The 26,259-nt window shown below is 45.6% G+C and overlaps 1 protein-coding gene across 1 annotated transcript in view; it reads right to left on the reverse strand.

Annotated features, from left to right (window-relative positions):
- Positions 1–26,259, reverse strand: part of LOC311150241 (host cell factor 1-like) — a 67,818-nt gene that overhangs the window by 35,875 nt on the left and 5,684 nt on the right. The window contains exons 5-16 of the mRNA XM_084187617.1: positions 24,180–24,388; positions 23,642–23,726; positions 21,794–21,900; positions 18,603–18,782; positions 18,099–18,407; positions 17,639–17,790; positions 17,025–17,201; positions 13,874–14,098; positions 13,525–13,584; positions 11,082–11,192; positions 6,944–7,145; positions 3,220–3,353 (exon numbers count right to left, since the gene is read on the reverse strand). Coding sequence (XP_084043743.1) covers positions 3,220–3,353; positions 6,944–7,145; positions 11,082–11,192; positions 13,525–13,584; positions 13,874–14,098; positions 17,025–17,201; positions 17,639–17,790; positions 18,099–18,407; positions 18,603–18,782; positions 21,794–21,900; positions 23,642–23,726; positions 24,180–24,388 — 1,951 coding nt within the window. The remainder of the gene's footprint in view (positions 1–3,219; positions 3,354–6,943; positions 7,146–11,081; positions 11,193–13,524; positions 13,585–13,873; positions 14,099–17,024; positions 17,202–17,638; positions 17,791–18,098; positions 18,408–18,602; positions 18,783–21,793; positions 21,901–23,641; positions 23,727–24,179; positions 24,389–26,259) is intronic.

Below are 26,259 nucleotides of genomic sequence, written 5' to 3' on the forward strand. Positions count from 1 at the left end.
GTTCATCCACCTCTGGCCTGCTGGCTCCCCTTCCTCTGCGGAAGCACAGCTCCCGCTCAGCCCAGTCAAAACTGTTCGCTGCTCTGGCACCCCAATGGTGGAACAAGCTCCCTCACGACGCCAGGACAGCGGAGTCACTCACCACCTTCCGGAGACATTTGAAACCCCACCTCTTTAAGGAATACCTGGGATAGGCTAAAGTATTCCTTCTAACCCCCCCCCCCCCCAAATTGTAAAGTGGTTATCCCACTGGCTATAGGGTGAACGCACCAATTTGTGAGTCGCTCTGGCTAAGAGCGTCTGCTAAATGACGTTAATGTGCCCTTGAGCAAGGCACTTAACCCTAATTGCTCCTGTAAGTCGCTCTGGTTAAGAGCGTCTGCTAAATGACTAAAATGTAATGTAAATGTAAATGTCAAGGATAATTTAACCTCTTATTTTGGGCACTAAACTATCTCCATATATACACTTCCATTCATTTTTTTCAACAGGTCCCGGGGAGTCTTGAGATGAGTCTTGAGAGGCTTGTGGGCATCCTAGAACAACCGACATGTAGGCGTTTGTGTGAGACTGACCTTTCCACAGAGGGGTCATATTACTGTTTGGACGCTACAGCCAGAAGTTGGCAGAAGAAGTTGTACCGACTTCAGACAAGTCCTGTGTCCCGTGTCGTTTGTGTGTGTGTGTGTGTGTGTGTGTGTGTGTGTGTGTGTGTGTGTGTGTGTGTGTGTGGGGGGGGGTCGTAGAGCAAACCATCGTGTTCGTGAGAGTCTCATCTTTCCACAGAGGGGTCATAATAGTTTTTAGGCCAAACCGTTCCGACACTTTAGACGTTTTTTGTGAGACCGATTTTCGGGATCGCTCATGATCTGACAAACAACACTCTAGCTGACGCCTTTCATCGCAGATGCGGAAGGGGGATATCGGCAAATTGAGACAAAAAAAAAAACAGATATCTCTAGCTTAAAACAGGCGATCTTTTACATTATTATGTTAATTCGATTTCCGCTGGGCCGCGGAAATTGTAGAAAAAAGGTTAACTGCCATTTCCCAAAAGTCAGACTCTTTCCAGACGCCAACTCATTTTTCTCAGCTTTAGAAGAGTCCACATTCAACACATTGGTGTGGCTATCCTTAGATATATTCTCCAGACTTACTCAGCTGGAATTGTTGATAATGTTGTACATTTTATCTTTAGTATTTTAAAAAGATTTTTAAAAAGTTTATCCACAATTTGCTCTTGTCCAGTTCTAGAGTGTATTAACAAAATGAAATCAAAATATTTAGGCTGACTTCATCCAGTGTCGGGAAAAATGCATTTGCGTGATATGCAAATATGTGCATATTTAATGAGATACAGTGCCTTCAGAAAGGCCATTCAAACCCCTTTTCCCAGATTTTGTTGTACTGCAGCTAGAATTTAAAATTGATTAAATTGAGATGTGGTCGTCACTGGTCTACACACACACACAATACCCCATAATGTTAAAGTGGAATTGTGTGTTTTTTATTTATTTTACAAATGAAAAGCTGAAATGTCTTGAGTCAGTAAGTATTCAACCCCTTTGTTATGGCAATCCTAAATAATCCCGCAGTCGAGCAGTGTATTTTAAAACACAGATTCAACCACAAATACGAGGGAGGTTTTCCAATGCCTGGCAAAGAAGGGCGATGGGTAAAAAAAACAAAAAAAACAGACATTGAATATCCCTTTGAGCACAGTGAAGTTATTAATTACACTTTGGATGGTGTATCAACACACCCAGTAACTACAAAGATACAGGCCTCCTTCCTAACTCAGTTGCCGGAGAGGAAGGAAACCGCTCAGGGATTTCAGCACGAGGCCAATGGTGACTTTAAAAAACAGCAATCTAGCAATGACCAACAACCAATTTGACAGAGCTTGAAGACATTTTAAAATAATATTAAGACAAAATGTTGCACGATCCAGGTGTGGAAAGCTCTTAGCCGTAATCGCTGCCAAAAGGAGATTCAACAAAGTATTGACTCAAGGGTGTGAATACTTATGTAAATTTGATATTTCAATAAAATGTATAAAACCATGTTTTCACTTGGTCATTATAGGCTATTGTGTGTTGCTCTATTTAATCCATTTTGAATTATGGCTGTAACAACACGGAATAAGTCAAGGGGTATAAATACTTTCTGAATGCACTTGTATATCCTCATTTGCATATTTTAAAATATTTCAGAATTTTGTTTATACAAAAAAGTATTATACTTTTGTCTACATTCAGCTGGTAAAAGTTGATTGTGATATGATTAGGGGAAAACCTATGAGGGTGTGATGCCTGGCTTTAATGTCTCTCAGGGGAGTCTGCTTCAGGGAAATAATTTCACTATTTGAATAATAGCATTAGATCGAAATAAGTGTACAAAATTTTTTAAAAATAAATAAATATAAATATATATATATATATATATATATCTATATATATATATATATATATATATATATATATATATATATATATCTAACTTGCTGTGCAGCTTGCGCGACTCGGGAGAGACGGTGCAGCTCTGCTTGCTGCTGCAGCAGGGAGTAGCAGGGGTCGGGGTGTTTGACGCGGGAGGGAGAAAGGAGCCACTCTGACTGGGGCTAGTTAGCTTGTAGATTGCCAAAGTTACTTCTTGGGCGGCAGGCAGCTTAGTGGGTAAGAGCGTTGTGCCAGCAACCGAAAGGTCGCTGGTTCTAATCCCCGAGCCGACTAGCCGAAAAATCTGTCTATGTGCCCTTGAGCAAGGCACTTAACCCTAACTGCTCCTGTAAGTCGCTCTGGATAAGAGCGTCTGCTAAATGACTAAAATGTAAATGTAAACTTCTCATCCCATCTGGTAGTGCCGGTCTTTACTGCATCAAATCGATCTTAAGAAGCTAGCTAAGACAGCGATGTCACATAGATCAATGTTTAGACAAAGCCTTTTCATTGTTAAAATAGGCCAATGATTTTCTTTTTTCTTTCAAAAAATGAATACTCAAATGTATTCTAATATTACAGTCCGTTTGGGTATTCAAATAACCGTGCCCATCCCTAATATATGCTTCACATTGTATTGCATGTTTTTGCACCATCTTTTTTCTGCTTATACAACAATGCGTCTGCAGCATTTTACAATGTTAGTTTTACTAACGTGAGCCACTCATGTTATGACCTTTTTCATAAAAGGGTTATGAATGACTTTGTACACCCCCTTTACCTGTGTGAGTCCCTGCTGGCCAGCCCCAGCTCTGGGCATAGCGCTGATGATCTTGCCTGGAGTCCCGGTGCCTGGTGTCATCATCTTAGTGGTGATGATGGTAATGGGGGACTTCATACCACTGCCAGTCACTCCTGACCAGACAACAGATTAAACACATACAGAGGTTCAAGTTCTATGTAGTAGGCAGGGTAAGCCGATTTCTGGTATATCAACAAAATAAATAAAATCACAGCATGCTTTTGGACTCATTCAGCAGTTACCTGATGAAGCACAATACCATTGGAAATTAATGTTGAAAATTACAAAATGTATATTCCCAAAATGATGCCACAGATAGAACAAGGAGCCAGACGTTTCACCGGATGTATTAACCTGAAGAATCCGGTTGGAATTTCCACTCCTCACCAAATATGGTGATGAAGGGAAGCCCAGCGGACGGCAGCGGGAGAAGATGGAGCGAGAAACGGGCCAAAGATCTACTCATTCTTATGGAAGAAAATCCCGACCTCAATACAGTTTTCTGTTCCCAATAGGGATGTGACAAGTGGCATTTTTTTTCTTAATGTTTAAACTGCATTTTTGGGGGGTATGACCGCTAGGGGGCGATGAAGTTCTACCACAGTCACACAGTAGGCTCAGGCATCTGGAATCTGCTTTGTGGCAGGTGAAACTGTCCCGAAGACAACCGTTAATTGACATTTGCCTCTAGTGTTCCTGACATTTGCCTCTAGTGTTCCTGACATTTGTTATGTGCATTAGCGACTCACAACAAAAACGTTGCTGTTAAAATATAAAAACATGACATCAAACCCGTTTCCTGGGGTCTCCACCGAACCAGGTAAATCCGCTTTTAGTTTTAAAAGCACCTCATTGCTGGAACCAACTATACAATACATTACAATAAGATGTTCTGGTGCCACTCTGGCAATTTAATATATTCTTATTGAGAAATGTAATTGTTTTTCTTGAGTATTGGTGTTGTGCTGTATTCGACTGCTTTTACATTGTATTACGATTTTGTCACTGTATATGCAGGGCTCCCTGTGAAAGAGACCCTGGTCTCAATGGTGACTCCCTGCTTAAATAAAACGTTAAAAAATATATATATATTAATTTGAAAGATGCATATCCGCTAACTAACATTACAGCCTTCTTGCATTAGGTAGGCTTATTTGTAAAAAAACAAACAAAAATTCCTTTGATGATGGGGACCTGTTAATGGTAGTTTTGTGATAACTGCACTATGATTTAAATTCTGGAGAAAAAAAAACAAAAAAGGTTTTTCGGTTTGGGATTTTTTACTTAATGTTAATGATTCAATTTCATTTAAACTTATTATGCGCTAATGAAACTACCACACCTCAAACCACATGGAAACTGGATATATTTTTACATCACTGGTTAGACCTGCAGAACACAGACAGCTACATTTTGATACGGGGGGTCACCAAAACAGAAACGCAACACTGTTTCATCAATCACTCCCATTGATTATTACGTTGGAATCAATTACGTTAAAACAGCTCAAAAACCAACACGGAATGTAGGAATAATGTGTACATCACTGGTTAGAAGACAATATATAAAAGAAAGTTAGCTACATTTTGAAGTGTTGCATTTTGATTCAAGTCACCAATGCAACACTTTTTTTGTTAATCACTTCCATCGATGCCACGCTGAAATCAATAGAACAGGGGGCAAACGTTTGGGGTGTGGCGCTGTTTAAACTAACACGATTCAAAGGCCACATGGGAACTTGGAATAACCTATACATTGTTGGTTAGATGAGAACTTGCAGAAGGCTTATATCTACACTACCGTTCAAAAGTTTGGGGTCACTTAGAAATGTCCTTGTTTTCCATGAAAACATACATGAAATGAGTTTGAATAGGAAATATAGCAAAATGCAGTGAATGACAAGGTTAGAAATAATGATTTTTAATTGAAATAATAATTGTGTCCTTCAAATGTTGCTTTCGTCAAAGAATCCTCCATTTGCAGCAATTACAGCCTTGCAGACCTTTGGCATTGTAGTTCTCAATTTGTTGAGGTAATCTGAAGAGATTTCACCCCATGCTTCCTGAAGCACCTCCCACAAGTTAGATTGGCTTGATGGGCACTTCTTACGTACCATACGGTCAAGCTACTCCCACAACAGCTCAATAGGGTTGAGATCCGGTGACTGTGCTGGCCACTCCATTATAGACAGAATACCTGCTGACTGCTTCTTCCTTAAATAGTTCTTGCATAGTTTGGGGCTGTGGTTTGGGTCATTGTCCTGTTGTAGGAGGAAATTGGCTCCAATCAAGCGCCGTCCACAGATTATGGCATGGCGTTGCAAAATGGAGTGATAGCCTTCCTTCTTCAAGATCCCTTTTACCCTGTACAAATCTCCCACTTTACCACCACCAAAGCACCCCCAGACCATCACATTGCCTCCACCATGCTATACAGATGGCATCAAGCACTCCTCCATCATCTTTTCATTTGGTCTGCGTCTCACAAATGTTCTTCTTTGTGATCCGAACACCTCAAACTTCGATTAGTCTGTCCATAACACTTTTTTCCAATCTTCCTCTGTCCAGTGTCTGTTCTTTTGCCCATCTTAATATTTTCTTTTTATTGGCCAGTCTGAGATATGGCTTTTTCTTTGCAACTCTGCCTAGAAGGTCAGCATCCCGGAGTCGCCTCTTCACTGTTGACGTTGAGACTGGTGTTTTGCGGGTACTATTTAATGAAGCTGCCAGTTGAGGACCTGTGAGGGGTCTGTTTCTCAAACTAGACACTAATGTATTTGTCCTCTTGCTCAGTTGTGCACCGGGGCCTCCCACTCCTCTTTCTATTCTGGTTAGAGTCAGTTTGCGCTGTTCTGTGAAGGGAGTAGTACACAGCGTTATACGAGATCTTCAGTTTCTTGGCAATTTCTCGCATGGAAAAGCCTTCATTTCTCAGAACAAGAATAGACTGACGAGTTTCAGAAGAAAGTTCTTTGTTTCTGGCCATTTTGAGCCTGTAATCAAACCCACAATTGCTGATGCTCCAGATACTCAACTAGTCTCCAGAAGGCCAGTTTTATTGCTTCTTTAAATCGGCACAACAGTTTTCAGCTGTGCTAACATAATTGCAAAATAGTTTTCTAATGATCAATTAGCCTTTTAAAATGATAAACTTGGATTAGCAAACACAATTTGCCATTGGAACACAGGACTGATGGTTGCTGATAAATGGGCCTCTGTAGATATTCCATTTTAAAAAATCAGCCGTTTCCAGCTACAATAGCCATTTACAACATTAACAATGTCTACACTGTATTTCTGATCAATTTGATGTTATTTTAATGGACAAAAAAATTGCTTTTCTTTAGAAAACAATGACATTTCTAAGTGACACCAAACTTTTGAACGGTAGTGTATATTTTGGAATGTCGGATGTTGATTTCGGGAGACAGCCATCACAGAAAATGGAACAGACCACTTTCTCTGTTAGTTAATTTAAACGAATCATGACGTGGCATAGGATAACAGCAGTGACAACGGTTGGCTGCTATTTTAAGTGATAGTTTGACTGTCAAATCCATGTATTGGTGTGTGGCAAGATACCTTTTTTGAGAGACCGCCCCCCCGGAATGTTCTGTGCCATTTGAAAGTTCGAAAATTAACTGAGCGGTCCAACATCATAAAGGCATTGATTTGAATGATTGATAGGTAGGAAGCAGACAGACCTGTTTGTCCGACGGTGGACATGGGTATGGTCTTGATGATGTGTGTGCCAGGCTTGGAGGTGGGCACACCGCTGTAGGACAGGATAGTGGGCTTGCCCCCCACGGTGCCCCCGGCCTTGGAAGTGGTGATGATGGTGGTGGGCTTGCCGTCGGCTGATGTCACCAGCTTCAGGATAGTACCTGCAGGGAGAGGACCCTTCGTCTGGGGGGACAGGAAGAAGAGAGAGAGAGAGGGGTCAGAGGTGAAGATGAGAGGTGGAAGCTGACGTACATCAATGCTACACTTTGTGAAATAGAGCCCCAATTGGTGTTTTTGTGGTGCTTCGAGACAGATTATACTTCCTGTTGTTCTATGCATAAAGACAACAAGCACTGACTATTTCAGCTTGGTAGACAGTTGGAGACCTCTTTTTCTATACATCCGACATAGACAGAATTTTCCACAAGTTCTCAAACCACAGGGACTATGGATAAGAATCAGCTGTCGACGTACATCCACCGATACGTTGTTGATCATTGTGTACTGAACCTGCCACATACCTGATATAACTAAATGTAATACTGTACTGTATTACAGCACATTCGTAAAGTATTCAGACCCCTTGACTTTCTCCACATTTTGTTACGTTACAGCCTTATTCTAAAAAGGATTAAATTGAAATTTTTCCTACTCAATCTACCTACACACAATACCCCATAATTACGAAGTGAAAACAGATGTAGACATTTTTGCAAATGTATTAAGAATAAAAAACAGAAATACCTTATTTACATATGTATTCAGACCCTTTGCTATGAGACTCTAAATTGAGCTCAGGTGAATCCTGTTTCGATTGATCATCCTTGAGATGTTTCTACAACTTGATTGGAGTCCAGCTGTGGTAAATTCAATTGATTGGACATGATTTGGAAAGGCACACAACGGTCTATATAAGGTCCCACAGTTGACAGTGCATGTCAAAGCAAAAAGCAAGCCTTGAGGTCGAAGGAATTGTACGTAGAGCTCCGAGACAGGATCGTGTCCAAGCACAGATCTGGGGAAGTGTACCAAACAAATTCTGCAGCACTGAAGGTCCCCAAGAACACAGTGGCCTCCATCGTTCTTAAACGGAAGAAGTTTGGAACCACCAAGACTCTTCCTAGAGCTGGACGCCCCGGCCAAACTGAGCAATCGGGGGAGACGGGCCTTGGTCAGGGAAGTGACCAAGAACACGTTGGTCACTCTGACGGAGCTCCAGAGTTCCTCTGTGGAGATGGGAGAACCATCCAGAAGGACAACCACCAATCAGGTCTTTAAGGTTGTGGCCAGACGGAAGCCACTCCTCAGTAAAAAAGGCACACGACAGCCCACTTGGAGTTTGCCAAAAGGCACCTAAAGACTCTCAAGACCATGAGAAACAAGATTCTGTGGTCTGATGAAACCAAGATTGAACTCTTTGGCCTGAATGCCAAGCGTCACATCTGGAGGAAACCCGGCACCATCCCTACGGTGAAGCATGGTGGTGGCAGCATCATGCTGTGGGGATGTTTTTCAGCAGCAGGGACTGGGAGACTAGTCAGGATCGAGGGAAAGATGAACGGCGCAAAGTGCTGAGAGATCCTTGATGAAAACCTGCTCCAGAGCGCTCAGGACCTCAGACTGGGGCGAAAGTTCACCTGCCAAAAGGACAACGACCCTAAGCACACAGCCAAGAAAACGCAGGAGTGGCTTCGGGACAAGTCTCTGAATGTCCTTGAGTTGCCCAGCCAGAGCCTGGATTTGAACATCTCTGGAGAGACCTGAAAATAGCTGTGCAGCGACGCTCCCCATCCAACCTGACAGAGCTGGAGAGGATCTGCAGAGAAGAATGGGAGAAACTCCCCAAATACAGGTGTGCCAAGCTTGTAGCGTCACACCCAAGAAGACTCGATGCTGTAATTGCTGCCAAAGGTGCTCCAACAAAGTACTGAGTAAAGGGTCTGAATACTTATGTAAATATTATATTTCACTTTTTTTTTTTTTATTAGATTTTTTTTCTAAAAACCAGTTTCTGCTTTGTCATTATGGGGTAGTGTGTGGAGATTGATGCGGTAAAAAAACAATTTCATCAATTTTTGAAAAAGGCTGTAACGTAACAAAATGCGGAAAATGTGAAGGGGTCTGAATAATTTCCGAACGTACTGTATATCATACATGATATAACTAAATGTAATACTGTCCTGTACTATATAATACATGATATAACTAAATGTAATAATGTCCTGTATTATATCATACATTATATAACTAAATGTACAGTTGAAGTCGGAAGTTTACATACACTTCGGTTGGAGTCATTAAAACTTGTTTTTCAACCACTCCACAAATTTCTTGTTAACAAACTATAGTTTTGGCAAGTCGGTTAGGGACATCCACTTTGTGCACGACACAAATAATTTTTCCAACAATTGTTTACAGACAGATTATTTCACTTATAATTCACTGTATCACAATTCCAGTGGGTCAGACGTTTACATACACTAATTTGACTGTGCCTTTATACAGCTTGGAAAATTCCAGAAAATGATGTCATGGCTTTAGAAGCTTCTCATAGGCTAATTGACATCATTTTGAGTCAATTGGAGGTGTACCTGTGGATGTATTTCAAGGCCTACCTTCAAACTCAGCGCCTCTGCTTGATATCATGGGAAAATCAAAAGAAATCAGCCAAGACCTCAGAAAAGAAATTGTAGACCTCCACAAGTCTGGTTCATCTGTACAAACAATAGTATGCAAGTATAAACACCATGGGACCACGCAGCCGTCATACCGCTCAGGAAGGAGACGCGTTCTGTCTCCTAGAGATGAACGTACTTTGGTGCGAAAAGTGCAAATCAATCCCAGAACAGCAGCAAAGGACCTTGTGAAGATGCTGGAGGAAACAGGTACAAAAGTATCTATATCCACAGTAAAACGAGTCCTATATCGACATAACCTGAAAGGCCGCTCAGCAAGGAAGAAGCCACTGCTCCAAAACCGCCATAAAAAAGCCAGACTACGGTTTGCAACTGCACATGGGGACAAAGATCTTACTTTTTGGAGAAATGTCCTCTGGTCTGATGAAACAGAAATAGAACTGTTTGGCCATAATGACCATCGTTATGTTTGGAGGAAAAAGGGGAACGCTTGCAAGCCCAAGAACACCATCCCAACCGTGAAGCACGGGGGTGGCAGCATCATGCTGTGGGGGTGCTTTGCTGCAGGAGGGACTGGTGCACTTCACAAAATAGATGGCATCATGAGGAAGGAAAATGATGTGGATATATTGACGCAACATCTCAAGACATCAGTCAGGAAGTTAAAGCTTGGTCGCAAATGGGTCTTCCAAATGGACAATGACCCCAAGCATACTTCCAAAGTTGTGGCAAAATGGCTTAAGAACAACAAAGTCAAGGTATTGGAGTGGCCATCACAAAGCCCTGACCTCAATCCTATAGACAATTTGTGGGCAGAACTGAAAAAACGTGTGCGAGCAAGGAGGCCTACAAACCTGACTCAGTTACACCAGCTCTGTCAGGAGGAATGGGCCAAAATTCACCCAACTTATTGTGGGAAGCTTGTGGAAGGCTACCCGAAACGTTTGACCCAAGTTAAACAATTTAAAGGCAATGCTACCAAATACTAATTGAGTGTATGTAAACTTCTGACCCACTGGGAATGTGATGAAAGAAATAAAAGCTGAAATAAATCTCTACTATTATTCTGACATTTCACATTCTTAAAATAAACTGACCTAAAACAGGGAATTTTTACTAAGATTAAATGTCAGGAAATTGTGAAAAACTGAGTTTAAATGTATTTCGCTAAGGTGTATGTAAACTTCCGACTTCAACTGTATAACTAAATGTAGTACTGACCTGTATTATATCATACATGATATAACTAAATGCCGTACTGACATGTATTATATCATACATGATATAACTAAATGCAGTACTGACCTCTATTATATCATAAACTAAATGCAGTACTGACCTGTATTATATCATAAACTAAATGCAGTACTGACCTGTATTATATCATAAGCTAAATGCAGTACTGACCTGTATTATATCATACATGATATAACTAAATGCAGTACTGACCTGTATTATATCATAAACTAAATGCAGTACTGACCTGTAGGATGTGCTGCAGGCTGGAGCCAGCATGGCCCGTCAGCGCTCCGGTCTGACCAGGTTTTGTCTGGACTACTGACATCACCTTCCCCAGGTTGGACAGGTTAGACAGCTGGAGGACAGAGGTAGTGGAGACTGGTCAAACACCACAGGACTTTTACAGAGGTAGGGGAGACTGGTCAAACACCACAGGACTTTTACAGAGGTAGTGGAGACTGGTCAAACACCACAGGACTTTTACAGAGGTAGGGGAGACTGGTCAAACACCACAGGACTTTTACAGAGGTAGGGGAGACTGGTCAAACACCACAGGACTTTTACAGAGGTAGGGGAGACTGGTCAAACACCACAGGACTTTTACAGAGGTAGTGGAGACTGGTCAAACACCACAGGACTTTTACAGAGGTAGTGGAGACTGGTCAAACACCACAGGACTTTTACAGAGGTAGTGGAGACTGGTCAAACACCACAGGACTTTTACAGAGGTAGGGGAGACTGGTCAAACACCACAGGACTTTTACAGAGGTAGGGGAGACTGGTCAAACACCACAGGACTTTTACTATGAATACAAGTCGATTTCTATTTAACGTAATAGAACATATGCCACTTAACAGATGCTTCCACATGACTTATTAAGACAGGCCTATTTAACGCCATATAATGAGTGTGTATTGTTGAACTTACATGGCTGTGGAAATACAGTGGGGGAAAAAAGTATTTAGTCAGCCACCAATTGTGCAAGTTCTCCCACTTAAAAAGATGAGAGAGGCCTGTAATTTTCATCGTAGGTACACGTCAACTATGACAGACAAATAGAGGGAAAAAAATCCAGAAAATCACATTGTAGGATTTTTTATGAATTTCTTTGCAAATTATGGTGGAAAATAAGTATTTGGTCACCTACAAACAAGCAAGATTTCTGTCTCTCACAGACCTGTAACTTCTTCTTTAAGAGGCTCCTCTGTCCTCCACTCGTTACCTGTATTAATGGCACCTGTTTGAACTTGTTATCAGTATAAAAGACACCTGTCCACAACCTCAAACAGTCACACTCCAAACTCCACTATGGCCAAGACCAAAGAGCTGTCAAAGGACACCAGAAACAAAATTGTAGACCTGCACCAGGCTGGGAAGACTGAATCTGCAATAGGTAAGCAGCTTGGTTTGAAGAAATCAACTGTGGGAGCAATTATTAGGAAATGGAAGACATACAAGACCACTGATAATCTCCCTCGATCTGGGGCTCCACGCAAGATCTCACCCCGTGGGGTCAAAATGATCACAAGAACGGTGAGCAAAAATCCCAGAACCACACGGGGGGACCTAGTGAATGACCTGCAGAGAGCTGGGACCAAAGTAACAAAGCCTACCATCAGTAACACACTACGCCGCCAGGGACTAAAATCCTGCAGTGCCAGACGTGTCCCCCTGCTTAAGCCAGTACATGTCCAGGCCCGTCTGAAGTTTGGTAGAGTGCATTTGGATGATCCAGAAGAGGATTGGGAGAATGTCATATGGTCAGATGAAACTTTTTGGTAAAAACTCAACTCGTCGTGTTTGGAGGACAAAGAATGCTGAGTTGCATCCAAAGAACACCATACCTACTGTGAAGCATGGGGGTGGAAACATCATGCTTTGGGGCTGTTTTTCTGCAAAGGGACCAGGACGACTGATCCGTGTAAAGGAAAGAATGAATGGGGGCATGTATCGTGAGATTTTGAGTGAAAACCTCCTTCCATCAGCAAGGGCATTGAAGATGAAACGTGGCTGGGTCTTTCAGCATGACAATGATCCCAAACACACCGCCCGGGCAACGAAGGAGTGGCTTCGTAAGAAGCATTTCAAGGTCCTGGAGTGGCATAGCCAGTCTCCAGATCTCAACCCCATAGAAAATATTTGGAGTGAGTTGAAAGTCCGTGTTGCCCAGCGACAGCCCCAAAACATCACTGCTCTAGAGGAGATTTGCATGGAGGAATGGGCCAAAATACCAGCAACAGTGTGTGAAAACCTTGTGAAGACTTACAGAAAACGTTTGACCTGTGTCATTGCCAACAAAGGGTATATAACAAAGTATTGAGAAACTTTTGTTATTGACCAAATACTTATTTTCCACCATAATTTGCAAATAAATTCATTAAAAATCCTACAATGTGATTTTCTGGATTTTTCTTTCTCATTTTGTCTGTCATAGTTGACGTGTACCTATGATGAAAATTACAGGCCTCTCTCATCTTTTTAAGTGGGAGAACTTGCACAATTGGTGGCTGACTAAATACTTTTTTTCCCCACTGTATATGTATTTGAAATTGGTCACAGAGTTAATTCATTCATATATTCATAATACAGTGAGTGTATACAGTACATGTTTAAGATGTGACCCCCCCATGGGGGAATGGACTGTTTGTTATGCATGTAAAAGACAACAGAAGGTATCCCAACTAACCCAATGCTGTACGTCCTTGCCAGACATCAGTTTGTTTTGACCCTGGTTGGCTGCAGTCAGCTTAGAACGGGGCACAAAGCAGATGCAGGGAGTCACTGCTAAACCAGGGATCAATAAGACGGCCAGCTGACTTGCTTAACATTTATTGTTTGTTTTAAATACATTTTTGGGGGGGGGGGGGGGAAGATGCTTGAAAATGGGCATGGATTAATTAAATAGAGTCAAAACGACAATTACAACTCATAATTGCAGAAACCGAACCAGAAAAATCTAAAAGTTCCTTCCGAACTATAAAAGTTATTACGTTATGAATGTTTTTAGCCACCAAACAGCCTCTGTCAGATCTTACCAGCGTGCCGCCTCCCCCAAGAGTGAGGGGACTCTTGACAAGAGTGATGGTCTTGGTGACTCCTCCCACTACCGTGGTAACCACCTGGTGTTGCTGGGCAACTGTCACCGTGCCAGACTTGTGCACGGTGATGATTGGCCGATTTGGCGTTCCGGTTGTGGCGACACCTGACGTGCCCACCTGAGCCGCAGCAGTCTTCAGCATGCGGGTGGCTGGGTTACTAATCTGAGAGAAGGACCGAGACATGGAGAGGGTCATTTTCAAATATATCTACTATTCTTTTTATTTACAAGTTGCGCCTTTAAAAAAATTAAATAAAATGGTGCTGGACACTTGTTTCAAATACTGAATATATTTTTCCAAAGTACTGTAATATTATGCTCACAAAACGGTGTGGTATTCTTTTATATATTCAGTGCCTTCGGAAAGTATTCAGACCCCTAGACATTTTCCACATTTTGTTACGTTACAGCCTTATTCTAAAATGGATTAAATTGTTTTTCCCCCCTCATCAATCTACACACAATACCCCATAATGACAAAGAGAAAACAGGTTTGTAGAATGTTTCGCTAATTTACAAAAAATAAAAAATCAGAAATAACTTATTTAAATAAGTATTCAGACCCTTTGCTATGAGACTCGAAATTGAGCTCAGGTGCATCCTGTTTCATCCTGGAGATGTTTCTACAGCTTGACTGGAGTCCCACTGTGGTAAACTCAATTGATTGGACATGAACTTATAAGGTCCCACAGTGGACAGTGCAGGATTGTGTCGAGGCACAGATCTGGGGAAGGGTACCAAAACATTTCTGCAGCATTGAAGGTCCCCAAGAACACAGTGGCCTCCATTATTCTTAAATGGAAGAAGTTTGGAACCACCAAGACTCTTCCTAGAGCTGGCCGCCCGGCCAAACTGAGCAATCGGGGGAGAAGGGCCTTGGTCAGGGATGTGACCAAGAACCCGATGGTCACTCTGACAGAGCTCCAGAGTTCCTCTGTGGAGATGGAAGAACCTTCCAGAATGACAACCATCTCTGCAGCACTCCACCAATCAGGCCTTTATGGTAGAGTGGCCAGACGGAAGCCACTCCTCAGTAAAAGGCACATGACAGCCCGCTTGGAGTTTGCCAAAAGGAAGCTAAAGGACTCTCAGACCATGAGAAACAAGATTCTCTGGTCTGATGAAACCAAGATTGAACTCTTTGGCCTGAATGCCAAGCGTCACGTCTGGAGGAAACCTGGCACCATCCCTACGGTGAAGCATGGTGGTGGCAGCATCATGCTGTGGGGATGTTTTTCAGCGGCAGGGACTGGGAGACTAGTCAGGATTGAGGGAAAGATGAACGGAGCAAAGTACAGAGAGATCCTTGATGAAAACATGCTCCAGAGTGCTCAGGACCTCAGACTGGGGTGAAGGTTCACCTTCCAACAGGACATCGACCCTAAGCACACAGCCAAGACAACGCAGGAGTGGCTTCAGGACAAGTCTCTGAATGTCCTCGAGTGGCCCAGCCAGAGCCCGGACTTGAACCCGATCGAACATCTCCGGAGAGACCTGAAAATAGCTGTGCAGCGACGCTCCCCATCAAACCTGACAGAGCTTGAGAGGATCAGCAGAGAAGAATGGGAGAAACTCCCCAAATACAGGTGTGCCAAGCTTGTAGCGTCACACCCAAGAAGACTCGAGGCTGTAATCGCTGCCAAAGGTGTTTAACAAAGTACTGAGTAAAGGGTCTGAATACTAACGTAAATGTGATATCTGTTTTCAATTTTTTTCAAAATGTATGGGGTATTGTGTGTAGATAGATTAGGATTTGTTTCTCTATCCATTTTAGAATGAGGCTGTAACGTTACAAAATGTGGAAAAAGTGAAGGGGTCTGAATACTTTCCGAACGCACTGTATAGACACTGAACAAAAATATAAATGCAACATGTAAAGTGTTGGTGCCATGTTTCATCAGCTGTTCGGGCGGCTGGTCTCAGACGATCCCGCAGGTGAAGAAGCCGGATGTGGAGGTCCTGGGCTGGCGTGGAGGTCCTGGGCTGGCGTGGAGGTCCTGGGCTGGCGTGGAGGTCCTGGGCTGGCGTGGAGGTCCTGGGCTGGCGTGGAGGTCCTGGGCTGGCGTGGAGGTCCTGGGCTGGCGTGGTTACACGTGGTCTGGGGAGGTCCTGGGCTGGCGTGGTTACTCGTGGTCTGGGGAGGTCCTGGGCTGGCGTGGTTACTCGTGGTCTGGGGAGGTCCTGGGCTGGCGTGGTTACACGTGGTCTGGGGAGGTCCTGGGCTGGCGTGGTTACACGTGGTCTGGGGAGGTCCTGGGCTGGCGTGGTTACACGTGGTCTGGGGAGGTCCTGGGCTGGCGTGGTTACACGTGGTCTGGGGAGGTCCTGGGCTGGCGTGGTTACACATGGTCTGGGGAGGTCCTGGGCTGGCGTGGTTACTCGTGGTCTGGGGAGGTCCTGGGCTGGCGTGGTTACTCGTGGTCTGCGGTTGTGAGGCTGGTTGGACGTACTGCCATATTCTCTAAAACGACGTTGGAGGCGGCTTATGGTAGCGAAATTAACTTTCAATTATCTGGGAACAGCTCTGGTGGACATTCCTGCAGTCAGCATACCAATTGCATGCTCCCTCAAAACTTGAGACATCTGTGGGGTTGCGTGACAAAACTGCACATTTTAGTGGCCTTTTATTGTCCCCAGCACAAGGTGCAACTGTGTAATGATCATGCTGTTTAAATCAGCTTGTTTAATCAGCTTCTTAATATGTCACACCTGTCAGGTGGATGGATTATCTTGGCAAATGAGAAAATGCTCACTAACAGGGATGTAAACAAATTTGTGCACAAAATCTGAGAGAAAATAAGCTTTTTGTGCGTATGGAACATTTCTGGGATCTTTTATTTCAGCTCATGAAACATGGAATCAACACTTTTACATGTTGCGTTCATATTTTTCTTCAGTGTACATTCCTATAACACTTAGAATGCATGGTTGATACATTGCTTCATTCCAAGTGGTATGGTCGGTGGTGTGGATATTGGTACAATACAATCCTCACTACCTACTACAAATCGCTCTAGTGAGCCGGCCAGCAGACAGAGGTTTACATGGTGTCCGTGTGTGTGGTACCATTAGTCCGAGTAGGATCTTACCATGACAGGCGAAGCAGCTTTGACAGTCTGGGAGCCAGGGCTCATGGCCACCGTCTTGACGATGGTGGCACCAGCTGGCAGCTGCATGGTGGCCGTGGAGGGCGGGATCTTCTGGGTGGCCGCAGCAGCTGCAGCCAGCGCAGCCATGCCACTCATCTGAGGGCTGCTGCCCATTGGCTGAGAAGGCAGAAGCAGATAGAGAAAAAACATATTAAAATGAGGCGTATTCATAGGATTTGGGAAGACTCATTGGAATAGAAGGAGCACAACTCGTGCATGAATCCATAAGACAGGAAAGGAAACTTCTAGAGCTCGTTTCCCAGAGATGGTTCACTGAGCATACGGTTTAGGGTAGGAAATAGGTCCACAGAGACAACATACAGTGAGGATTTCACCAAAATAACTTAATTAAATTAAAAAAAATAACAAAAACTAGCCTATTTAGTGCCAATTATTGAGTCTTAAACCATTATTTGACTGTTTAAATCCATGGCTGAGTTAAATCCATGGCTGAGTTAAATCCATGGCTGAGTTAAATCCATGGCTGAGTTCCCTACATAGCGCACTCCTTTTGACCAGGGCCCATATGCAGACCATAAGTTCTTTATTCATACAGTTCCCTGTGCGACCTGGGCCGGCACCACCATGCGAACCCCGGCAGGAAGTGATGTAACCATGACAGGGGATTTCCCGCCCTGGTTGGCCTGTCTCACCGTGACGATGGAGGTGCCTGTGGTGGAGTGGGGAGCAGACACCTTAAGAATAGCTGGAGGGGGGAAAAAAAAAAAAAACCATGTTTAGATGGTGGCTGATCTGGAAAGAAACCATTTGATTTTGTTTTGATGTAAAAAATTATAAATCAAAACAGACGTGCTGTCCAAACTTCACCATAGTCTCAACAATCTACTTAGTATTGAGAAGTTACAGGGAAATGAAAATACAGCATTTAACATACCACAGTAGTAGCCTAACATAAAACCGTCAGTAAGTCGTGAAAATGGATGCACTCACTAACTAAGTCGCTCCGGATAAGAGCGTCCGCTAAATGACTAAAAATGTAAAAGTAGTGGTTACCTGGTCCGCGTGCAGCCAGTGGACTCGCAGGCATGGAGGTGGTAGGGGAGGGGACCAGGGTGATGCCCTGGGGAGGGTGGCCATGGACGGACATGGCCGAGGCTGTGACGGGGCTCTTGGGGGAGGAACCGACCGGTAGTGACGTCGAGGGGCTGACGCCGGGGGAAGTGGCAGCCGTGGCGGGGGGGATATCGTACTTCTGCAGTTGCAGCAGGAAGGTGTCTGCAGTAGGTACTTCCCCCCAGCTCACCTCCAGGCTGCTGGTGTTGGCTCTCACCAACTGCACCCGTGACGGGGGGCGGGGCTTCTCTGTGGGGAGACGAATAAAAAATTAAAAAACAAGAGCAGCAGTTAGGATTTACAAAATAACCACCTGATTAAATCATTAAACATTTCGTATTTTAAAAATACATTTTTCAATTAACACACACATTAACACACACACAAGCATCTTTCTGAACAAACCAGTGTCATACTAACTGATAAAGTGAAAAGTGAACTCACCTGTCTCTAGGTACCAGAGGTCCTTGCAGCACACCTGGTTGTTCCAGGCCTTACGGTACCCGTCCCGTCCACTCCAGACGTAGAGGCGTGAATTGATGGCTACGGAGCAGTGTCCGGCCCGGGCTCTTGGCATGTTATCCTCTAGAGAGTCCATCAGAACCGACTCCCACACCATCGAGTCTGGTGCAATACAATTTGATTGTCAATGGAAACAGTAGGGAAGGAGGGATAGCATTTTACATTAAATCAGTTGAGAGGTAAATTGTTGCTGAGGCACGTTTGTCGTTTGAATTTCGTTTTTTTTAGGGGGGGGGGTCAACGTTTTATAAAACACTGAGCACCAAATGTTGTAATTTTTAGGCAATTTTATCTAAGAGACTGGTTGGTCAATCAGACTGACATACCTAGGTTGAGACAGGCCAGTGTGTTGGTCAGACTGACATACCTAGGTTGAGACAGGCCAGTGTGTTGGTGAGACTGACATACCTAGGTTGAGACAGGCCAGTGTGTTGGTGAGACTGACATACCTAGGTTGAGACAGGCCAGTGTGTTGGTGAGACTGACATACCTAGGTTGAGACAGGCCAGTGTGTTGGTCAGACTGACATACCTAGGTTGAGACAGGCCAGTGTGTTGGTGAGACTGACATACCTAGGTTGAGACAGGCCAGTGTGTTGGTCAGACTGACATACCTAGGTTGAGACAGGCCAGTGTGTTGGTGAGACTGACATACCTAGGTTGAGACAGGCCAGTGTGTTGGTGAGACTGACATACCTAGGTTGAGACAGGCCAGTGTGTTGGTCAGACTGACATACCTAGGTTGAGACAGGCCAGTGTGTTGGTGAGACTGACATACCTAGGTTGAGACAGGCCAGTGTGTTGGTCAGACAGACATACCTAGGTTGAGACAGGCCAGTGTGTTGGTCAGACTGACATACCTAGGTTGAGACAGGCCAGTGTGTTGGTCAGACAGACATACCTAGGTTGAGACAGGCCAGTGTGTTGGTCAGACTGACATACCTAGGTTGAGACAGGCCAGTGTGTTGGTGAGACTGACATACCTAGGTTGAGACAGGCCAGTGTGTTGGTCAGACTGACATACCTAGGTTGAGACAGGTCAGTGTGTTGGTCAGACTGACATACCTAGGTTGAGACAGGCCAGTGTGTTGGTGAGACTGACATACCTAGGTTGAGACAGGCCAGTGTGTTGGTCAGACTGACATACCTAGGTTGAGACAGGCCAGTGTGTTGGTGAGACTGACATACCTAGGTTGAGACAGGCCAGTGTGTTGGTCAGACTGACATACCTAGGTTGAGACAGGTCAGTGTGTTGGTCAGACTGACATACCTAGGTTGAGACAGGCCAGTGTGTTGGTGAGACTGACATACCTAGGTTGAGACAGGCCAGTGTGTTGGTCAGACTGACATACCTAGGTTGAGACAGGTCAGTGTGTTGGTCAGACTGACATACCTAGGTTGAGACAGGCCAGTGTGTTGGTCAGCCAGACTGACATACCTAGGTTGAGACAGGCCAGTGTGTTGGTCAGACTGACATACCTAGGTTGAGACAGGCCAGTGTGTTGGTGAGACTGACATACCTAGGTTGAGACAGGCCAGTGTGTTGGTCAGACTGACATACCTAGGTTGAGACAGGCCAGTGTGTTGGTCAGACTGACATACCTAGGTTGAGACAGGCCAGTGTGTTGGTCAGACTGACATACCTAGGTTGAGACAGGCCAGTGTGTTGGTGAGACTGACATACCTAGGTTGAGACAGGCCAGTGTGTTGGTCAGCCAGACTGACATACCTAGGTTGAGACAGGCCAGTGTGTTGGTCAGACTGACATACCTAGGTTGAGACAGGCCAGTGTGTTGGTCAGACTGACATACCTGGGTTGAGACAGGCCAGTGTGTTGGTCAGACTGACATACCTAGGTTGAGACAGGCCAGTGTGTTGGTCAGACTGACATACCTAGGTTGAGACAGGCCAGTGTGTTGGTCAGACTGACATACCTAGGTTGAGACAGGCCAGTGTGTTGGTCAGCCAGACTGACATACCTAGGTTGAGACAGGCCAGTGTGTTGGTCAGACTGACATACCTAGGTTGAGACAGGCCAGTGTGTTGGTGAGACTGACATACCTAGGTTGAGACAGGCCAGTGTGTTGGTGAGACTGACATACCTAGGTTGAGACAGGCCAGTGTGTTGGTGAGACTGACATACCTAGGTTGAGACAGGCCAGTGTGTTGGTGAGACTGACATACCTAGGTTGAGACAGGCCAGTGTGTTGGTGAGACTGACATACCTAGGTTGAGACAGGCCAGTGTGTTGGTCAGACTGACATACCTAGGTTGAGACAGGCCAGTGTGTTGGTCAGACTGACATACCTAGGTTGAGACAGGCCAGTGTGTTGGTCAGACTGACATACCTAGGTTGAGACAGGCCAGTGTGTTGGTCAGACTGACATACCTAGGTTGAGACAGGCCAGTGTGTTGGTCAGACTGACATACCTAGGTTGAGACAGGCCAGTGTGTTGGTCAGCCAGACTGACATACCTAGGTTGAGACAGGCCAGTGTGTTGGTCAGCCAGACTGACATACCTAGGTTGAGACAGGCCAGTGTGTTGGTCAGCCAGACTGACATACCTAGGTTGAGACAGGCCAGTGTGTTGGTCAGCCAGACTGACATACCTAGGTTGAGACAGGCCAGTGTGTTGGTCAGCCAGACTGACATACCTAGGTTGAGACAGGCCAGTGTGTTGGTCAGCCAGACTGACATACCTAGGTTGAGACAGGCCAGTGTGTTGGTCAGACTGACATACCTAGGTTGAGACAGGTCAGTGTGTTGGTCAGACTGACATACCTAGGTTGAGACAGGCCAGTGTGTTGGTCAGACTGACATACCTAGGTTGAGACAGGCCAGTGTGTTGGTCAGACTGACATACCTAGGTTGAGACAGGCCAGTGTGTTGGTCAGACTGACATACCTAGGTTGAGACAGGCCAGTGTGTTGGTCAGCCAGACTGACATACCTAGGTTGAGACAGGCCAGTGTGTTGGTGAGACTGACATACCTAGGTTGAGACAGGCCAGTGTGTTGGTCAGACAGACATACCTAGGTTGAGACAGGCCAGTGTGTTGGTCAGACTGACATACCTAGGTTGAGACAGGCCAGTGTGTTGGTCAGACTGACATACCTAGGTTGAGACAGGCCAGCGTGTTGGTGCACTTCCACTCCTTTTCGTGTGTCGCTACTTTGACGTCATCCATCACCAGGGGAACCCAGCCTCCGAACACATACATCCTGTTACAGGACAGACAGGTGAGAGAGCGAGAGGTGAGATCGGTGTGAGACAGGAGAGGAGAGAGAGTGAGACAGGAGAGAGAGAGACGAGGAGAGGAGAGAGAGGGGGAGGCGAGGCGAGGCGAGGCGAGGCGAGGAGAGGAGAGGAGAGAGGCAGGAGAGGAGAGGAGAGGAGAGGAGAGGAGAGGAGAGGAGAGGAGAGGAGAGGAGAGGAGAGGAGAGGAGAGGAGAGAGAGACAGGATAGGAGAGAGAGGCAGGAGAGGAGAGATAGGAGAGAGGGAGGAGAGGAAAGGAGAGAGAGGCAGGAGAGGAGAGAGAGACGAGAGAGAGGGAGGAGAGGAGAGAGAGACGAGAGAGGGGGAGGAGAGGGGAGGAGAGGAGAGAGGGAGAGGAGAGGGGAGGAGAGGAGAGAGAGGCAGGAGAGGCGAGGAGAGAGAGGCAGGAGAGGAGAGGCAGGAGAGGAGAGGCAGGAGAGGAGAGAGAGGCGGGAGAGGAGAGGCGGGAGAGGAGGAGAGAGAGAATAGGAGAGAGAGGCAGGAGAGGAGAGGAGAGAGAGAATAGGAGAGAGAGAATAGGAGAGAGAGGCAGGAGAGGAGAGGAGAGGGAGGAGAGAGGGAGGAGAGGAGGAGAGAGAGACAGGAGCGAGGAGAGAGAGGCAGGAGAGGAGAGAGAGAGAGGCAGGAGAGGAGGAGAGAGACGAGAGAGGGGGAGGAGAGGGGAGGAGAGGAGAGAGGGAGAGGGAGAGGAGAGAGAGGCAGGAGAGGCGAGGCAGGAGAGGCGAGGAGAGGCGAGGAGAGGAGAGGAGAGGGAGGCAGGAGAGGAGAGAGAGGAGGGAGAGGAGAGAGAGGGAGGAGAGGAGAGAGAGGCAGGAGAGGAGAGGAGAGGAGAGGAGAGGAGAGGAGAGGAGAGGAGAGGAGAGGAGAGGAGAGGAGAGGAGAGGAGAGGAGAGGAGAGGAGAGGAGAGGAGAGGGAGGAGAGAGAGACAGGAGCGAGGAGAGAGGAGAGAGAGGCAGGAGAGGAGAGAGAGAGAGGCAGGAGAGGCGAGAGAGGAGAGGAGAGGAGGAGAGGAGAGGAGAGGAGGAGAGGAGAGGAGAGGGAGAGGAGAGGAGAGGAGAGGAGAGGAGAGGAGAGGAGAGGAGAGGAGAGGAGAGGAGAGGAGAGGAGAGGAGAGGAGAGGAGAGGAGAGGAGAGGAGAGGAGAGGAGAGGAGAGGAGAGGAGAGGAGGAGAGAGGGAGGAGAGAGAGACAGGAGCGAGGAGAGAGGAGAGAGAGGCAGGAGAGGAGAGAGAGAGAGGCAGGAGAGGCGAGAGAGGAGAGGAGAGGAGGAGAGAGAGACAGGAGAGGAGAGAGGGGCAGGAGAGGAGAGAGAGGCAGGAGAGGAGAGAGAGGCAGGAGAGGAGAGAGAGGCAGGAGAGGAGAGAGAGGCAGGAGAGGAGAGAGAGGCAGGAGAGGAGAGAGAGAGGAGAGGAGAGAGGCAGGAGAGAGAGAGGAGAGGAGAGAGAGGAGAGGAGAGGAGAGAGGGAGGAGAGAGAGACAGGAGCGAGACGAGAGCGACAGGAGAGGAGAGACAGGAGGAGAGAGGTGGGACAGGTGAGTTTGTGAGGAATAAAGACGGCCATGAGTATGATCCTGTGGCTCAGTTGGTAGGAGCCAGCAACGCCAACTCGGTGGGTTCAATTCCAACAGGGATCACATATGCACATAGAAGTCGTAGCATTTTAAAACATCACATTTAACTGACTTGTTGGTGATGGTTGTAGCAGAGTGGAGGCTGCGAGGGAGAGGAGGTGTTCCGTTGATAGAAGGCTTATTCCACGTCAGGGTGTCTGCAGAGGAAAGAAACGGACTCATCCAGTTCCTGTACTAAAAAGGCAAGTTACAGAATGGTCTCCATTTTAAATCATATCCGCCCAGGAGTAGGCTTAATCTGGGTCCAGGAAACCTGCTAGAAAGTTCACAATACAATACATACAGTATACCACTTCATAGAATAACCCGGATTCTCTCCTGTCCTGTTGTTTAGTGTACTTATTTTAACGTGTGATTTTATTGCTTTTGATCCTGCTGAGTTTCTTGTGTAAAGTGACTTACAACGCCTGGATAGGTGTTAACATAACATGATATAACAACCTGACTGCACAGTCCATGACGTGGCATGCAGCCATTGGTTGATCCAATGCAACCTGCCAGTCAGCAGGTCACTGTACTGCGTACACCACGTGTACCCCATCTAGACAAAAGGATTTTCTAGTTGGGCAGGAACTCGAGCCACCACTCACCTATGTCTAAGATCCACAGATCCCCCAGACGACAGCCGCTCATGCCTCCATAGATGACAAGACGTGACTTCTTGGAGGTCTTCTCTGTGTAGACCACGGCAGTGTGGCTCTCTCTGGGCGGGGGCAGCACCCCGTAGGTGACGGGGATGTCCCAGCCCACCACACTGGAGCCGGCACGCAGCTCCAACGTATACAGATCATTCAGGTATCTGGGAAGAGGAGAGGGAGAGAAAGGGAAGTAACGTTATTTTTCATTCTGTTCTTCTATCGTTCCTCTAACTCAAAAAAAAAAAAATTAATAATAATGTTTTTTTAAAGACTAAATTGTGCTATATGTTGCTATGTTTGACAGGGCCCCACTGGATGGTAGACCCAGAGTTAGCTGCAGGCCCTGATGCTCCTCTGTCTCATGATGCCAGGAAGATTACAGCCTCCCTCCATCTATAGAGTTCGGCAAGGTTATGGGTTCAACCCCAACAGGGATCAGTGTGTACTGTGAGTCACTATTGAAAAGTGATATCCCAGGTATAAAACACAGTAAAGTACACACTAAAGGGTACAAAAATATGTGGTCCTGAAGCCACTCCTGCCTTGTCTTGGCTGTGTGCTTAGGGTCATTGTCCTGTTTGGAAGCTGAACCTTCTCCCCAGTCTGAGGTCCGGAGCAGGTTTTCATCAAGAATCTCTCTGTACTTTCTCTCAATCCTGACTAGTCTCCCAGTCCCTGCCGCTGAAAAACATCCCCACAGCATGATGCTGCCACCACCATGCTTCACTAGTGGGGATGGTGCCAGGTTTCCTCAAGACGTGACACTTGGCATTCAGGCCAAAGAGTTCCAGGCCAGAGAATCTTGTTTCTCATGGTCGGAGAGTCCTTTACGTGCCTTTTAGCAAACTCCAAGTCGGCTGTCATGTGCCTTTTACTGAGGAGTGGCTTCCGTCTGGCCACTCTACCATAAAGGCCTGATTGGTGGAGTGCTGCAGAGATGGTTGTCCTTCTGGAAGGTTCTCCCATCTCCACAGAGGAACTCTGGAGCTCTGTCAGAGTGACCATCGGGTTCTTGGTCACCTCCCTGACCAAGACCCTTCTCCCCCGATTGCTCAGTTTGGCCGGGCGGCCAGCTCTAGGAAGAGTCTTGGTGGTTCCAAACTTCTTCCATTTTAAGAATGATGGAGGCCACTGTTCTTGGGGACCTTCAATGCTGCAGAAATGTTTTGGTACCCTTCCCCAGATCTGTGACTCGTCAAAATCCTGTCTCTGAGATCTACGGACAATTCCTTCGACCTCATGGCTTGGTTTTTGCTCTGACATGCACTGTCAACTGTGGGACCTTAAATGGACAGGTGTGTGCCTTTCCAAATCATGTCCAATCAATTGAATTTACCACAGGTGGACTCCAATCAAGTTGTAGAAACATCTCAAGGATGATCAATGGAAACAGGATGCACCTGAACTCAATATCGAGTCTCATAGCAAAGGGTCTAAATACTTATGTAAATAAGGTATAGGTTTTTTAATTGCAATACATTTGCTAAAATTCCCAAAAAACAATTTTCGCTTTGTCATTATAGGGTATTGTGTGTAGATTGATGAGGAAAAACATTTAAATAAATTTTCGAATAAGGCTGTAACCAAACAAAATGTTGAAAAAGGTCAAGGGGTCTGAATACTTTCCGAATGCACTGAATATAATTAATTAGGGGTGTACATTTACATTTACATTTTAGTCATTTAGCAGACGCTCTTATCCAGAGCGACTTACAGGACCACGATTCGTGGTTGTCGATACGATTCAAGGACGATATTGGTTCATTTAGAACGATACGATCCGAAACGATTCAGTGACTTGAAATCGATTCAGTAACCTTTTAGCCAAAAATTCAACCAGTGTGACTGAAATAAATACCTGGATACTGGACAGTGCAGGTGAAGTTTCCTAGATTCCTGTTTCTTGTAAGGACCGCAATGGTGGCTTGATCAATCAATCAATTTTATTTTATATAGCCCTTCTTACATCAGCTAATATCTCGAAGTGCTGTACAGAAACCCAGCCTAAAACCCCAAACAGCTAGTAATGCAG

This window comes from Coregonus lavaretus, assembly GCF_964263955.1.
Source record: "Coregonus lavaretus genome assembly, chromosome: 22".
Lineage (NCBI taxonomy): Eukaryota > Metazoa > Chordata > Actinopteri > Salmoniformes > Salmonidae > Coregonus > Coregonus lavaretus.